Genomic DNA, 17270 nt, shown 5'->3' with positions numbered 1-17270 from the left:
GATGCGTAGTTTGATCTGCGCGCTTTCAACCATGCGCCAAGGTAGTGTATAACGCCCAAGAAGCTTCAGCACTTCCGGTCTGCAGATAATGCACGCCTGATGCGTTTATTGAAATCGCTCACCCTTCCGGACGTGACGGAATACAATCAGCTCAGTCGGGAATGGTTCGCAATGCGTAATTTTCAATCACAATCAGCCCATTCGTGGCCCCAAGGGATGCAGTAATCTTGGGGGCCTCCTGCCGAGGCTTTTGCTAAGTCCCTTACCACGACGAAAAATCCAAATAATCCTGAAATAAACCGCGAACGATGTACCGCGCATTTTGAACTGTAAAGACGTCCGAATTAAGTTTCGAAGTTGTCTGCGAGAGCATTGCAAATCCATGCCTAATACATAGGTAATTACTGTGTGGCTTGCGGTTTCAGGACTGAATATCCGGGAGGGTGGCCCTCGCCTGAATTAGGCTCAAATAAGTTGGTGGGTGAACCAGTTCTCAACCCAACAGCCGCAAATGTTATCCGTAAAAGCATGCTTTTATTGCTGTACGTCTGCCTGGCGGGCCCCTCGCCTGAAAGTCGACTAATTCGGTAAGCTTCATTTCCAACCGCCGGAGTTCCCGCCATTGGATTGTGCCAGAAAGAAAACGGTTATACCCTATTAAGCCAAAAAGTCTTTCAAATTCGGTAAATATTACGAGTAGCGAGTTATTCATATCATACTACAAAGCATATAGAGATAGATATGACCGCCTGGTCCCCGATCAGCCTTGTCGGTGCTTCGTTCCAAAGACAAAATTCAAGTAGCCAGAAACAATCTTAAATCCTCCAACGCCAGACCGTTAGATTACCCGCCCAACGACTACGCTCCGCAATCGCCTCAGCCACTCAACCATTCGAAAACCGGAACTCCTGACTCTCTTGGTATATGGGAAATGCACTTATGTCTCTTCTGTCAACACACACCTGGGTATCACACTCTTCCACACTCTTCTTGGCCCTATCAGTTCGCCGGACACCTTGACTCAGGCTTCAGACAGCCCGAGCAAGTAGTTCAAATGGTAGCAGGATCAAACTTCCCACAACTTTCAGCCTGGCCCAATATACAGACGATTCTGGTTCATTAGGTTGGTCACCAGCCGACCATGTTGCCATTTTTTTTTTCGGGTTGAGCGAAAAAGATTTACTTGTCTCATTGAAAACCTCACTGTCGGTATGACTACGGTTACTGGCAAGAGAAGGTGCAGCACTTGGTCGGGAAAGAGTTGAGGTCGCGGACATGGTATCTGGACTACTTTTTTCTTGGATCGGCTGCATACTGAGGACGGTATCATGCGTCTCTGGATCTTTCGTGAGAGGAACCCGATCAGAACACGGTGCCAGAGTAGGATTGCTGGTAGGAGCCGGCGATGATGCTCCAGGAAGAGACAGCGTCCGATTGTTTGGAGCTCCCACATCAATGTAAGATGCGTCTGACTCAGTACCATCGCCGAGCCTGGCCTGAGTCGTCTGTTCCGGATACCCGATTTGGTCTCCTTTCATTCCCCTTTCCTGGGCCGACTGTTTACCTTTTGTAGGTTTTGTGTCCATCAGTGTCTTTTCGAGGTAACGTTTTACGACTTGGATGGAATTATCAGTGGCTCCCTTACACGAACTCAAGCAAGCCTCGGCTAGAAGAGTTAATAAAACGGTGCTTGACACTAATTCCGAACGGTTAAGCACTTACTGTATAGGTTACCCTCATTTGTCTTCAAGAACTCGGATATCACGTGGAACAGACGATCCCTGCATTCCTCGAAGTCGCTTTCAAGTACCTTCATGAGCTGGGCTGTTCGCCTTCTCTTGTATCTCGATATCGGTTGCTTCTCAAGGCAATGGCAAGCTTCGCGGATTGCGGCTCCTTGAAAGGCTTGTAATTTATTATCGACACCGTTGATACCGGCCTTGATCGCCTTCTTATCTTTCTTCGTAACCTTTGCTACTCGATACACCCTCATCAGTGATAGAAACAGGTTGGATAACATAAGAGGTTTTTGGGATGGAAGTGCATGCAGAAGTCGAGGCGGCTGTGCTGGAGATGAGGAAAAGGCACATGGTGCCATAGCTTTCCTGATATCTTCGGCAATACCTTTCTCCAAGTGAAGCTCACTGGGCAGGGGCAACGCTTACTCTTTGCGAGTCTGGTTTTACGGCTAGCACTCTTCCATTTATGGGCCGCCACTAGTGTCATTCCAAGCGCAGACAAACGGGTCGCCATCTGGAAGAGACCCTCGCGTAACTAGATTATGCCGCAGCTACTTGTGCCAGATTTCGACGGTTCCAAGTGTACCCCACCAACTTGAGAATTAAGGCGTCAGTTCGCGTTGGCGGATATCCGGGAGGGGACTGTCGGCGTGGGCTATCTGCTGTCGTTAGTAATGCATGTCTCATGGCGTGTTCTCTTCCAACATACTTTGATGAGGACTAATGATAGAAGCTGATACGGTAAGTGGAAGATTCTCCTTACTAATATCACCACAGTGGAGGTGGGGTGTATCACCGCAGATTGGGAGTCATGTCACTATTTGGAGGGTTAGAATATAGAATTAACGCATATGGAGAAGCAATAAGAATTCCGGTCGATTCCGTGCGGGCTTGAACGTTCTGAGGGCGTAGTCACTGTTGTGGTGATTCGGAATCCAGGGTAAACTGATGCGCGAAGCGACGTCAAAGGTCTTGGGGGATCATGGATGACCGTGCTCAGCACATGAGCATCTACCCTACCGGGTTGCAAGTACCATGAATACAACGGCATTACTAAGGCATGCATCGGCTTCAGTGACATTCATTCTAATTAGCTCTTTGGATGAATTAGACTACGCGATCGGTGCTCTTGATTTGAGCCCAAGTTGTCCGCCAGCCATTGACAAATGCGCCCATGTATTTCGCTGGATCTTGGAGATATAGATTTTCCGTCCGCCGTTGAACGAGCCCAGCACCGGCCTTGCCTTCATACAGACGTAGATGATCGTCATCATACTCTTCACCATAAGTTGCTTTATATTTATCTCGGCGAGCCTCACCTCAACGTTGGCTTGCAACTCAAATACTCTATGGCCTAATGCGAGATGCCAGTAAACTCTAGCTCGATCATTCAGCATGGGGCGGAAGTCGTGGATGTCTCGACAGAACTGCTCTCTGCCACCCGCCAGCTTATGCTCGTTAGGCGAGAACATAGAGGTAAGAGGAATTATCATTTATAGATAAAGGGACTATGTCTAACTTAGTATTACCAGGAACCTTTTGGCCTTCCGCATACATCTAGTAACCCCGTCGAGATTTCGGGGCAAAATGGCCTACACACAGTCAGAACATATACCAACCAAGGACCATGCATTAGCAATAGTATCACTTCTGGCTATTCTGACATGGATACTGCCCTAATTGGTGTTGGCAGTCACATCCAGGTAGACCCGGGTGGGTATGCTACGTTTGGGGGTGACGGAAGTGGAACGTTATGCCTTGAAGGTAAGCTGCGAGTGGCCGATAATGCTACCCGCGGGCGCCCCGGGGACCAAGGTGTAAACGATGAAGGACTTTCATGGGGAATCCGCAGGAAAAATTTAACGATACTCGACGCGGCGGAAACCGACTCACTAGTTACCTCCAATAATGAAGTTGAACTATTCCAAGGCTCGTCAAGCTTCATGAATTCGATGTTCCCGCTGAGCAATACGTTCTACAGCACTACAGATGCTTTGGTTAGTTCAGGCCTCGATGCAGAAGGAACATGGATCTGGAATTTCGATTCACTAGAACCCGTGGTATATTGTCCGAACGGTCTTTCACTATATTTCCACTGATAAGTGGCAGTATTCGTATGAGGAATTTATGCACCAACCCCCCTATTGGCCATGTCCGAACTCGGTACCGTTTCCAAGTATTCTATCTCAATCTCCTGGAGGATACTCCCCATCACTGCACCAACAGGGGAGACAAAATGCGATCGAGATCGAGTCTACTATTGGCTGGGGTTCAGGCATCCAAACAATAAACGAATCACTTTCTGTTCCTGCAATACAAGGTGTGCTGTCATCCGAGACACCACTTGATCGTAGCTATTCCATAAGGGGCGACCCTAATATATATCGATGCTCAATCGACGGATGTTCGAAGACTTTTGAGAGGCGTAGTGAGCTCAAGTAAGTGAATCCCTAAGTATGCCTATGGCGACTAACACTCTTTCTACTAGTAAGCATAAAAAGACCCATCTTGACAAAAGTGACCGACCCCACTCGTGCAACTCCTGTCCTGTGAAGTTCCTGTACAGCAAAGACCTAGAAAGACATTATCGGTCAAAGCACGCTGATTTAAGAACGGTTGCCGAGAGACACTTCTGTCCTGTGTCTGGCTGCAAATTCGCCTCCAAAGGATTCGCTCGAAAAGATAAAAAAAACCAGCATTTTGAGAATACACATAAGAAGAGGCGGCCTTCGACCAGTAGATCAGCGTCTCGGGGGCCTTCCAGTCCAACGTCCCTCAGAAATGAGAAAGCGCACCCTTGCACTTTCGAAAATTGTTCCAGGCCGGAAGGATTTGATACATTGCATGATCTTGTCAGGCATCAGAGAAGTGTACATGGTAGGCTTGATAAAGCCTACCGATGCATGTCAGATGGGTGTAAGAAGCAGGATAAGATCTGGCCACGATTAGATAATTTTAGGAAGCACGTGCTCAATATGCATCCAAGTGAAGACCCGGATGCTTTGATTGAAAGGTAAGAGAGCACGCTAATCCCAAATCTGACGTATGGCTGTGCTGAATCATATAGGTCCGGAAATTGGGACACGGATATCTTCCCGCCTTCTCCTATTACAACTGGCAATTCAGCATCTCCTCTCATAATGACCTTTTATTCACGGGTTCCTCAAAAGCACTGCGCTGAAGACTCCATCCAATCTGACACGGAACGGACCTGAGCAATGCCATTTACAACGCCTTTGCGGGTTTATATATTAGTACAAGGCAACAATTCATCGCCAAGCATACACCAATGTTTGGAATATACGTTATTAAGTTCGGGCTACGAAGTAGATACGTCTTATTATAGTAGCTTTAGCTTCCTAATGCAACAGCCTGTTAGGGGGTTTTAGTTAGGCAAGAATCGTGCGTTCGGCGCAACACCTGATTAACTATGTGATGTTAGCTTTTATCAGCTGCTTTTATTCGGATGATAAGCGAGCATGTATCATTGCATATCCGCTCGAGAAGCTCTCTCTCACCTCTACCGAACTCTATAGCACACACAGTTATTAGCCGAATATTGTAGCTAGGGTTTAACATTTCTCGAGGTCTCGACAGTTGATCTTGAGATTATCCGTCTTGAATTCAGCGTACTAGACTATAAAAGGTTGAAAAGGTTGAAGCGCCTAAGTATCCCTTAACCCGCTGACTCTGGCTAACCCTTATCGATAACTGAGAGCCAGAGTCAGCGGGTTAAGGGATACCGAAAATGTAGCTGGAGCTTCCCAAGCGTCGGATTCTTGGGTATCTGCGTTGCATTAGGCCCTATTAGATAAAGTACTACATGGTAATTAAAAAGCTAGGGCTGCATATAGGCTTAAAATAATCGCAAGAGCCAGATCTATTAACGATGAATTTCTGGTTCTTGTGCGCATGCTCGTTGCGACGTTATGCGACGTTAGAGGCATACTCGTTGCTAAGTCTGTAAATCCTTAATAATGACTTTACTTTTTTGGTGAAAATAAGCACGGCTCTGGGGGGTTATGGGCTAATTTAGACCCGATATTCATAGAATATCGGGTCGTCTCTCTAATCGATGAACTTCTAGTGGTATTTTAAGCCGCTGTGGTTGAGCAATTCAACCGCGAATAATAAGCGTGCCCCGCTTATCCCTTAACCTGCTGGTTCGGGTCCTACGTTATCGATAAGAATCTAGCCAATAGGAAGCTCTTGTTTAAGCCTTCGTGATAAGAACTACAGTGACCTAAGGTTCTTCGAATATGTGATTTCTGTCTATATATCTATCTGTAGAGCTAGTCCTTAGTGTTAAGCCTAGCTAAATATTCGCTCTAATAGGGCCCTCTCATACAGAGTGGAATTTTGCACATAGAACAGCCCTAACAGGTTCTAACTAACCTCGTGTCGACCGTGACGGGTACTGTCAGACATAAACTTCAGATTTGTCTCGACCTAGTTTCAATCTAGTTTCACCGTTCTCTAGGGACCCCTGTGGGGGGGTACTACCTTATGTATAAATAGTCTCTTTTCTTCATAGATCAATCTACACACGAGTCTTCCTTTTCTTACAATCGGTGCACGGATTACCGATCGACACCTCGTACGCCGCTTCCAGCCTACACTGTCCTCTCTACGCTTTCTTATAGTGTTAACTAATAAATCTATAAGAGGCTTCCAAGCGCCTATATATAGTATAGCAGTTATACGCCTAGCCTTAATATAGGCTGAGTAAAAGGCCTATTTTAACCACAGTTTCTTATATAGATACTTCTTAACCGGGCGCTATATTATATCTACTATTCCTTTACGCTTTTATAAGGCTAGCTACTATCTAATATAAATAGAGGCGTAAAAGAAGGTATTACGTAGGCGTTAACGGAACGTAAGGTGTATATAGTATTATAAAGTTCGCTCGCTTATAACTCTGTAGTTAGAGAGCTAATAGCTATTACCCACTATAGTATCTAGTAGGAAGGAGAATAGAGGTTTCTATATCTTCCTATAAACTCTCTTAGTATTATAGTAAGACCGTAGCTAGTTAGCAATATTAATACCGTATATTTATAGATTATATTTATCTATAAACTCTAGTATATCTAATAGTGACCTAGGCTTATTCCTAAACATCTTAACCGTCTACCTATAGCCTATAGCCGTTATAAAGGGTCGCTTTTAAAGCTTTATAAGGTAGTTTTAACCTAGTAATATATAACGTTAGCGGCTCTATAATACGGTATTAAGAAAGAGACACCCACTATTATATACTATAGATAGGAAAAGAACTACTATAGCGTCCTTCTATGCAAACTCTATTACCTAGTAACTTTTAGATAGCTCTGCATAAAGCGTACCCTATAAAATCTAGGTATTATAGGCCAATTTAAGGTTAGTAAGTGATACTAAAAAGGCCTCTATAGACACCTTCTTTTTATACTTTATCTGCTTCTTTATATATAGCGTAGACGCTATAGACGCAGCTTAGTCTACTAGCTTAACCTCTATTATCTCCTCCTAAATAACCTAGACATTATACTCCTCCTCTTTCTACTCCTCTTAATATATATATATTATTCTAACCGTTCCGGCTGCCCTAATCCCTAGCTCTTATAACCATTTAAATAGCTTTACGCTGCTAAAGAGATTATTAAGCCAAATAACGTACTTATACGGCGGATAGAGTTACTTATTAGTGACGTTATCGAGCTATATAAGGAGGTTTAATACTATAGCCTAGGTCTTTATAAAGCCCTTATTAAGGAAGGCTTTATTAAGGTTAACCGGGCCCTTCTTATCGCCTTTAGTATACTACAGCTAATCTAGGACATAGCCCTAGTTAGCTAGTACCTATATCTTAAAGCCCTTAGGCGTAGGCTTATTAGGTATATTAACCGTCTCAACTACACAGCTTATAAACCTCTAGATAGTCTTATTAACCGCTAAATATAGGCCAGCGTTAGGAAAAAATTTACCAGCATCTAATTTTACTTTTCTGCCATTTTAGCATTTTCTAGCATTTCTAGCATTTTCTAGCATTTAGCAGCTAAATGCGGCATTTATTACTAAGTACTAGCATTTAGCTGCCAAATGCCGCATTTATAATTAAGTATTAGCATTTAGCTGCATTTATTACTAAGTACTAGCATTTAGCCGCCAAATGCTGCATTTATAATTAAGTATTAGNATTTAGCTGCTAAATGCTAGAAAATGCTAAAATGGCAGAAAAGTAAAATTAGATGCTGTAATTTTTTCCTAAAGTTTTATATAAAGTTCGAAGTTCTGTATAAAGCTCTATATAAGGCTCTACACGAAGCTTTACATAAAGCTCTACTTATAAACTCTGTCTAGTAGGCTTAGAGCCCTCTAAATCTAAAGGGTTTAACTACTAGTTATGGAGGTATCTAAGCCGGGACTTAGAAAATCTTATATCCGCAGAAAATTAAGTTTCTTAGCTAATCTTTTGGTAATCTAGTATTCTTATTTAACGTCGACCATAAAAGGATAACCTTCCCCCGTTCTCTGTATTTTACCTTTTAATCCTTCTTTTTCTCCTAGACTTTCCAACGCTACGCTACCTCTTTATTAGATTACAATCCCTACCGTAAGGCATTTTTTACTAACTTAGCGTTAATGTAAGTGCTATACTGCCCTCATATTCCTAATATCCCGTATCTTATACTAACGATAGCATAAAGTAAGCATGCTTCGGCCTCTCCTAATATTACACCTATAGTTTAATCCTCTAATATCCAATAAGCGCTCTTATACTGCCTTTAGGCTTCTTGCCTAAAAATAACCCTTCCGTACATCTGTAGCTATTCACTTTACTTAAATTTGGTCTCTAGACTACTCAAATAACCCCTTTTATCTAGAAATTACTCTTCTCGAGTAATCTAAACTTAACTTAAACCTATATCGTCCCTTTAGTTCTTAAAGATACCGCTCCACATTAGCGCGAACTGTTAGATGTTATAATTAGTGCTATAAGGACAATTCCGTAAAGGGCTAATATTAAGAATCCTTAAGCCGCCTTAGCTTATCCAGCGTCCTAGTATTACTCTATTACATACATTAATTAGTTAGTGCATTTATACGTTTTTAGCTAGAAGCCTCGCTAGATTACGCAGCCACTCTAGCTTCTATGCTATCCTTTACTTAAGGCAATATCCTACAGCAGCTTATCTATAGAATCTACATTTACTACTACGTTAGTAATAGCACGAAATGGTAACAGAGACGCTTGTGGGTGCCCTAGCTCCTTATATCGCTTTATAGGGCTTAGTTTAGCTAGCCGCTACTCTATATAATTTTAGCTAAACTTCTAATAGGACTATACTATTATATCTTTATTTAAGGAATACCATTAATCCTAATCCTTTAAGTATTACTACTAACCGCCTTTTAATATATAGGGCGGTTTTAGCGGTATAAAGCGTAACCGCAACCTATAACTCTAATCCCTAGTAGTATAGCTATAAATAGCCATAGGGCTATACTAGGCACTACTTGGAACTATAGTCTTGCAGAGAATCTAGTATAGAAGATCTAGTTTGCTGGTATAATTGGGTTAGAAAACGGACACGTTAGCGCTAGCCCTAACTCTAAGGAATAAAGGTAGAGAAGGCACTTCGCTACCAGCCTCCTTAATAAGGAGGCTTAGTACAACGCCCCTATTAAAGGCTAAATGTGCTAGCTTGGTTAGTTAGGTCTTAATCCTAGTTTCCTAATAGGTATTAATCTTGTAATAGAGCTTAAGCCTATATAAACCTTTATATGTTATAAACGGCAATTACTAACGGAGTATAGATTATATGTTTTAATTTGCTATAGAGCTAGTAGGGTTATTCTAGTATAGATGCCGCAGATAAGAGCTAGTGGCAAAGAGGGAACTGGCTTACATTTAAAAGCCTAGCATAATCCCCCCTTAGAGTTATTAGAAAGGTATAAGATAATAGCAACTCTAATAATAATAGCAGCAGCAATAGTGGCACCTTCTTAACCCCTTTATTTTTATTTAGAAATTTCGCTTAATAATAGTAAGTTCTATACTAGTCCCTCTAGAAAATAGACAGCTTTACCTTAATATTATATAGTTATAGCTTCCAAGAAAGGCGCAAGTAGTATATCTTAGATAAAGTATAAAATACCCCTTTCCCCTCTAAGAAATAACCCTAGGGTATATTAAGCTTAGCTAATTAAAGGTATATTATTCTATATAGAGCCTTAGTCTAAAGATTTCGTCTAATAAAGCGCTTATAGACCCTAACTATAATTACAAGAATAATTATTATAAAAATTTTGAGGATAATAAGGAAGATGTCTATGGGGATATATCTAGTTAAGTCACTAGAGGAGGCAGTTAAGGTAATTATCCCTACTACTCTCTCCCTATTCTCCTAGCAGCCATAAATATATATATTTAACGGCTAGCAGTAAATTTAATAGTTATTAAAGATAGTACAGCCGACCCTAACCTAGAAGCTAAAGGCAATGGAGCTAATAATAACACTAGCAATAAAGCTAGTAAAGCCAACGATTAACTAATACCTTATAAATTAGGTATGCTCTTCTCCTCTATATAATAGCTTTGCCTAATAATTATTAGGTAACGGAAATAACCGTAGTAATAATAATAAGGGTAAGAAGTTACCTTTAAAAGAGTTCGAAGATCTCTTTAGCGCATTTATATATAACCATATTAAACTTACAGCGGAAGATATTAATGAAATAAACGGTCTAGTTAAGAGAACTAATATTATAACTATTCCCTAGGCTAGTCCGCTTACTAGAAAAGAGAGTAATTATAAGAAAAAAAACATTAGAGGCAAATTACTTTTAATACTAAAGAAGCGGAAGCTCGAACAGCTAGAGCGGAGTAGCATTATTAATTATAATTCTAATAATTCTACTAAAGATAGCAGCGGGCGTAACAAGGGTAGTAAGGGCAGTAGTCCACAACCCTAGAAATAATAAAAGCCGCCCGCCTCTCGCGAAAACTTGGCCCCCCGGCCTCCTATTAGCCTTAACTCTTAATACCCCTAAGTTAATTATAATAATTACTAAGCGATATCTACTATATGGCCCACTAACCCTTCGCTTTAGGGGCCTACCTTTCTTTATAATATTAAACTACTGCGTAATAAAACTAGCAACTTAAGCGAATATAATTATGGCGGCGATAATAACTAGGGCGGCGTTTTAAACTTGGAGCCTACTACGAAGTATTATACCCTACAGTATTGTGCCTAGCGTTATTGCTATTACTTATAGTTTATCTTACGGAGATCCCGCGCTAAAGATAATAAAGCTAATAAAACAACCATAGATAATAAATAGGAGATCTGTAAAATTCTAGAGGAAAGAATAACTGAGTTAGGGCTTAAATATAAGGTAGCTTAGATGCCTACCTAGGTTTATAAAAGCGGGCTTTTAAATACTAAACATGCCCTTAAGTCTTATAAAAAACGCGTCTAGTACGCCAAAGTTAAATAATAGATATACTCTTCTGCGGAGGTAACTAAAGTAAAGACTAAAGCTGCTATGCGAAAGGGATAGGGCTAATAGCTTAGGCGTATTCTTATATTTTAGGTAGTAGATCTTTTACTTAGAAATCTATTTCTAGTTAAAGTCTTATTTTTAGCTAATACTATCCCACTAATTATCTTATATATAATATTAAAGCTAAAAGCCAACCCAATAATAGTATAAAACCTATAAGAACAACCGCTATAATCTATATTCCTTACTCCTACCGTTAAGTAACACTTATTAGGTTTTATATTTAGCGCTGCTTATTTATACCTTATTACCTTTTTTTCCTTTAGCGCTGCTTTCCGCTTTACTACCTCCTTTTCTTTAGTATTACTAGTCCTGCTAGTTGCCTTATTCCTTTTTTAGGAAATATATATATATAATACTTCCTATATAAGAGTCGTATTCTTTCTAGAAACTACCTTTTAAGGTTATTTTACGCTATGCCTTTTTCCTTATATATGTCCACGAGGCGTTTCTCTTTATTAGCTATCTATGGTTTCTTCTTTATAGCCTCCTCTTTAGGCTTAGGCCTTAGAATCTTATAATAGCGCCTATATTCCTATAGTATTCTACCTATAAAATATCTAGCAATTTCCTCCTATAACAATTCTTTATTAAGTTTTCCATTATATAAGCCTATAAGGAGGGCCTTATTATTAGCTATTTATGGCACTATCTAGGCCTATAAGGTTTTATTTATAACTTTAATCTTTATAAATAAAAGCAAAGGATAAGGCTGTATATTATTTAATAAGGGAGACCTACTAGTAATACGCCCTAAAACTCTAAAGATATACCAAAACTTAGGTTAGGCCTTTACTTAGGTAAAAGATAATATAATTAATAAGAAAGGGGAGCTAGATAAGCAATATACGGCTATTAAGATTAACTATAAAACTAAGGTTATTAGGGAGTAATATAGATAGCTTTTAGTAAGCTATCCTATATCTACTCTTCCTTTTATAGTACTATATTAACGCTAAGCCTTATATAAACATATAAGACTACTTAGCAGCGGCTCTATCCTCTAGGAAAGTATATAGTATAGCTTAATAACCTCTTTACTAGTATTAAACTATTTTAAAGACTTCGTGAACTTAGAGTTAGAGTAGCTAAAATAGTTAGAACAATAAAAACACAAAATAAGGAGTAAGGGGATAATTCTATTAATATATACTAATCCTTTAAGTTTTAAAACTCTATTAGAAGTTACGTTAAATATATAAAAAGTATTAAAAAGTATTCCCTAAAGATTGCGTCTCTCTAGGGAGATTATTAATTAGGTAGGGTGTTAACTCCATACGTTTCTATAGCCGTTATCCTCAGATACTAGCGCAGGCCGCTTCTTACTATCGTTAGTGCCTTCCTATATACTTATACCTGTTAAAATAATTCCTAGCAGCTATTTCTAGCATTCCTTAGCAGACTATCTCTACTTAGGTTCCTTATATAATAGTCCCTTTAGTATAGACCTAAACGTCTCTAGCGCACTTGCTATATAGATAGGGATCACGTTATAAACCTAGTCATTATACTGTTTAGGACTTAATAGGCCGTAGGAGCCCTATATCTCTAAGTTAGGCTCCTAGTTAGTTAGAAGTTCCAGTATAATAAGTCTAAAGGACTATATATTAATGGCTTTAGAATAAGGTAGGTTTATTATATAGAGTTTGGGGGCTATATATAACACTAAGCTAGTAATAGTCATTATATTTCCTAAAGCCTTAAATTTTAATTCTCTAAAGTTAGTAATCTTAGAAGTAAGCCCGTTATTATTAACTCTAATAAGGATATTCTTTAGCTTTAGGTCCTAATAAGCAAAATCTTTATTATATATAGTAACTATTCTATTATAGACCTAAAGCATAAAGTTAGGAATATTATAAGCGTTAAGTTTTATTAAGTTAAGGCTATATAAGATCTACTTTATAATTATCTACGGTAGCTGCTAATTCTCCGGTAGTATTAAGTTAATTACCTTTACTAAGTTTGGCTAGAAGAAGGATAATTAATTAGCACTTAACGGCAACGTAGTTTTAGTAGTATTTACTTATATACTCCCTAAGCTCAATTATATTCTTATATTCCGCTCTTAATTCTTTCTACACCTTTCTTACTATACTATTATTATAGTTCCTTAAATATAGCTCCTTAGCGGTAAAGATAACTTCGGACTTTAATTTCTATACCCTTATAACTAATATATAACTTCCTTTCCTTTCTAATCCCCATTTTTATATATATACAGCATTATCTTTTCCAAATCTAAGATTGCTGGTTTGGTTCTTATTTATCTTAGCCTTAAGACTAGAGAGCTATTTTAGTAGGGAGTCTAGAAGCTCTTTAGTAAATTTTATAGCTTTTTCTCGCCAACTGCCTTCTTCCTTATATAATAGGATTGGACGCCATGCCTGGAAACTAGCCGTTTAAAGATTAATAGTGACTAGGTTAGAGATTTCCATAGATAATCCCTATATAAGGACTACTTCGCGGCCGTTACTATTAATTATATAAACAGGATTTATTAACAGTATCTTTACTCTTAGGCGTCTTATAACTAGGCTAATATTAAACCTAATATACCGCCTACTAATACTAGTCTTATTGTTCTTAATAAGCTAAAGGTTATATATCTTAGTTTCGCCAGAAGAACTAAGGAAGTATTTATTTAGATAATAGTAATCTCTAAAAGTTAGGGTAAAAAAGGGGCTGGTAAGCTCCTACTCCTTAAACTAGCCTTCTTTCTAGTTCGCCGGAAGAGCATTAATAGAGGGAGTAAACTTATATCGTAAATTCTTGGACAATATAAGGATATTAGGTGTACCCTTAAAATTTTTAAAAATTAAGAAAATATTAGAGAGATTAATAGTCTTAGTGGGTGCTATAGTTATAAAGACGGGAAATAAATTAATAGGGCGAGTATTAGTAGGTAATAGGGATAAGAGGACCTATAAACTTATACTAAAGGGGTGCTAGGACCCTAACTTATAGTAGGGGGTGTACTAAAATAGAGGAATGGTTAATCTGGATTATATAATAACGTAAAGGGTTAAACCTAGCGTGCCTTAGCGCCGACCCCGCCCCTATATTTCGCCACCCTCGCCCCTATAAAGTTACTAGCTTTAGGCCTTATTATCCTAGCTAATACCTTACTAGCTAGAACTAATCTAATAGTTAGTTTTAACTACTATGCTTATTATACTTTCTTCGCTAAGTACTTCTTTACTATCTATATCTCTTAAAGGGCCGAAGCTTCCTAAAGAAGCTTTGCCTTAAGCTGCTAGTAGGTCTAGGTCTTAATTAATAATTAGCATTCCCTTACTTACTTTAAAAAAAGCCTATATTACTTTAAGAGATATATATAGAACGCCACGACACCCCACTAGCTATCTGTAGAAGGTATCTCGTCTATATTATATTTACGAAGAGTATTTTACCAAATATGCTTATTAAGCGCGTCCTTTAAATATTAGGCTTCGCATTCCCAGTATTTAGGCTAAGTAATATTCCGTTAAAGCTTGTTAACTTAGCTTAGTGGGAATCTGTTATATTCTATTTCGCATAACTATTAGTATAATTACTAAACGTTACTAGTTAGGAATTCAATCTTAGAAGTCCGCCGGGCCTCTTCTTTTAGAAGTCTAGCTAGATCTATAGCCTTAATAGGAGGTACACTAAATTTAGTAGGCGTGGCTATCTTATAGGACTATTATGGTAGAAGATTTTAAGTGTCCCTAACTATAAGGAGGACGTATACAAAATAGAGGAGTTTTCTTAGGAGATTCGTTAAGCAACCGAGATAGTTTTTTTAATAAGTAATAAAAAGTAGTCCGGTAATAGTAAAGGCGTAAAGATTAAATGCGTTACAGTTAATAACGGTGAATAGAATTTGCTGCGGCGGTATATATTATATTAGCCACTAGCTACTAGCTATTAGCCACTTATAAGGTATATATCCCGTTCTATAACCGCTTTAAGTTTATAAGCTAAATATTTAATTTAATTAGTAATATAACGTCCTAGCTTTATATCTTAGTACTATTCTTACCTTCCTAAAAGGTAATAGCTATAGCTCTAAATATTGGACTATATAGTAAGATTTGGCCTTAGCTAATAGAGTAGTAACTACTTTACTTATTATAAGTAACTAGTATCTAATCTAATCCGAGCTTATCTCCTTTAGCTATTTATATAAACTCCGCCTACCTAATTAACCTCCAAGGTTACTATAGTTAGAATAGCCCTTATAGATAGCTTAACCTAGTTTTTTAGATATAATTATTTAGGTTAGGACTTGGCCTTGCTTGCTAATACCGTTATACCTACTAGTACCCTTTATTTTACTATAGCAGTTACCTAAAAGAAATAGTTATTTTAACTTACTTGGGCTACTATTTAAGTAGTTAAGATAAACTGCTGTTTTTATTAATCCTATACTATTTATAGAGAGTATTAGCCATATATTAATATATTAAAGTATTTATTCTTATATCACGACTATATTTACTAGGCATTTTACTCCTATTTTCTAGTATTTTATATACTAAGCCTTTACGGTATACTAGAGATAAGTACACTTATAGTAAACCTAGGTGTAATTATATATTTAGTAATATATAGTAAGCCAAATAGCTATAAATGCTAACTATAGGATAGCTCCCCCTATAAGTTAATATATATATAGCTAATAAAGCTAAAAAGAAGTAAAATATATATATTAGAAACATATATAATATTACTCTTACTACTATAAGTATCTTCGGAAATTAGGGAACTTAGTACTTATAATAACCCCCACCTCCTCTATTACCTATAAACCTAGCCCTCTACTATCTTTAGGGTACTCTATATATTAGCCCTATATAGAAATTACTAGAAAAAGTTTCTTACTAAATACTTTAACTAGTTTACTAGAGTACCGCACTAGGGATAGTTCTTTCCTAAAATTACCTAAACTTCTTTACCCCTTTTAGAATAAGCTGGGCATTACCTCCTAGGAACCTAAATAAATTATTAGCTAATTTACCTTAAGAATAACCTAGTTTTATAGTTAATAGGTTTTATTTACTGGCATAGCTGCAGAATGAATTTAAATAGAAAAATCCTAACTAATTTTGCTAATCTAGTTAAGATATTCTATAGAAAATTAATTGTAGACGCTAGATATAGTATATATATTTTAGTAAATCTAAATAAATTTAAAAGGAGTTGGAAGGAAAACTAATAAAATAGTAAAAGAAAGCTAAAAAACTTATTAGATATATATACTTACCTTTAGCCTTCCTTAACTAAACCTATATAAACTTGTATTATCTAATTTAATCTATATTCTATTAATATAACCTAGCTTCCACGTCTTTATTAAATTATGTCCTATATATACGGCATAGACGCTACCCTATTGACTATTAGCTAGCTATAAGCACTATTTCGGCCTTTACGGTAGTAGTCTAGGCATAGTATTATTGCTTATATCTATCCCTAGGTAGAAGGTTAAGGAGATATTTCGCTCTAGTACTAACTTATTCTCTCCGTTTAGTTATTAACTTAGGGAGTATAACTAGATGCTACCTAGAATTAATAACGAATTACTAGCCCCTTATCCCAATAGAATGCATATAAGTAAATAGGTCACTATTAGTAAAGCAAGCCTTAAAAAGACTATAGCTTTAAATAATAAGTTTTTAGAAAATACATTTATAAGTAAGAGGCTCGGATTAGCCTACTTTCCCTATTATTATCCCACCCTAGGCAAAATTATCAAGCGAGCCGAAAACCCTAAAAAGCTAAATCTATTAGTTCTACCGCGTAGAAGAGCACCACGTTAAAATTAGGACTCTTAAACTTCTGTAACCTCTTTAGCACTAAAAACTAAGTTTCTATAGTTCTGGTAACTTCTAGATCTAGTTTTTTTTAATACGGCCTCCCCCCCTATAAGATGCGCAAATTGGGCTAATATAAATTCTTTAAAGTTATATTTTAATTACTTATGCACTAGTATTA

At 37.9% G+C, this 17270-nt stretch overlaps 2 protein-coding genes across 2 annotated transcripts; one reads left to right on the top strand and one right to left on the bottom strand.

Moving 5' to 3' along the window:
• Positions 1 to 915: 915 nt before the first annotated feature.
• On the bottom strand, positions 916 to 2385 carry K441DRAFT_273169 (uncharacterized protein). The gene is made up of 3 exons (XM_067640894.1): positions 2166 to 2385; positions 1723 to 1974; positions 916 to 1666 (listed from the first exon to the last, which is right to left on the bottom strand). Exons 1-3 carry the CDS (start codon positions 2251 to 2253, stop codon positions 1029 to 1031), a joined length of 978 nt encoding a protein of 325 aa, XP_067499179.1. The 5' UTR covers positions 2254 to 2385; the 3' UTR covers positions 916 to 1028.
• A 1234-nt stretch (positions 2386 to 3619) lies between these two features.
• K441DRAFT_273105 (uncharacterized protein) lies at positions 3620 to 4857 on the top strand. Its single transcript, XM_067640892.1, has 2 exons — positions 3620 to 4177; positions 4228 to 4857. The coding sequence occupies exons 1-2, from the start codon at positions 3867 to 3869 to the stop codon at positions 4754 to 4756; spliced, it is 840 nt and encodes a 279-aa protein (XP_067499178.1). The 5' UTR covers positions 3620 to 3866; the 3' UTR covers positions 4757 to 4857.
• The last annotated feature ends 12413 nt before the right edge of the window (positions 4858 to 17270 follow it).

The sequence above is a fragment of the Cenococcum geophilum genome, assembly GCF_001692895.1.
Source record: "Cenococcum geophilum 1.58 unplaced genomic scaffold K441scaffold_54, whole genome shotgun sequence".
NCBI lineage: Eukaryota > Fungi > Ascomycota > Dothideomycetes > Gloniales > Gloniaceae > Cenococcum > Cenococcum geophilum.
Note: the sequence above shows the minus strand (reverse complement) of the source record. Positions and strands in the feature narration are given on the sequence as shown.

Bases quoted from the DNA above. Each gene is read 5' to 3' on its own strand.
- K441DRAFT_273105 (XM_067640892.1), top strand. From the start codon at position 3,867: ATGCACCAACCCCCCTATTGGCCATGTCCGAACTCGGTACCGTTTCCA. The intron at 4,178-4,227 runs GTAAGTGAATCC...TCTTTCTACTAG, and splicing joins GAGAGGCGTAGTGAGCTCAA to TAAGCATAAAAAGACCCATC.
- K441DRAFT_273169 (XM_067640894.1), bottom strand. From the start codon at position 2,253: ATGGCGACCCGTTTGTCTGCGCTTGGAATGACACTAGTGGCGGCCCAT. The intron at 1,975-2,165 runs GTAAGCGTTGCC...TGTATCGAGTAG, and splicing joins TAAAACCAGACTCGCAAAGA to CAAAGGTTACGAAGAAAGAT. The intron at 1,667-1,722 runs GTAAGTGCTTAA...TAACTCTTCTAG, and splicing joins AAATGAGGGTAACCTATACA to CCGAGGCTTGCTTGAGTTCG.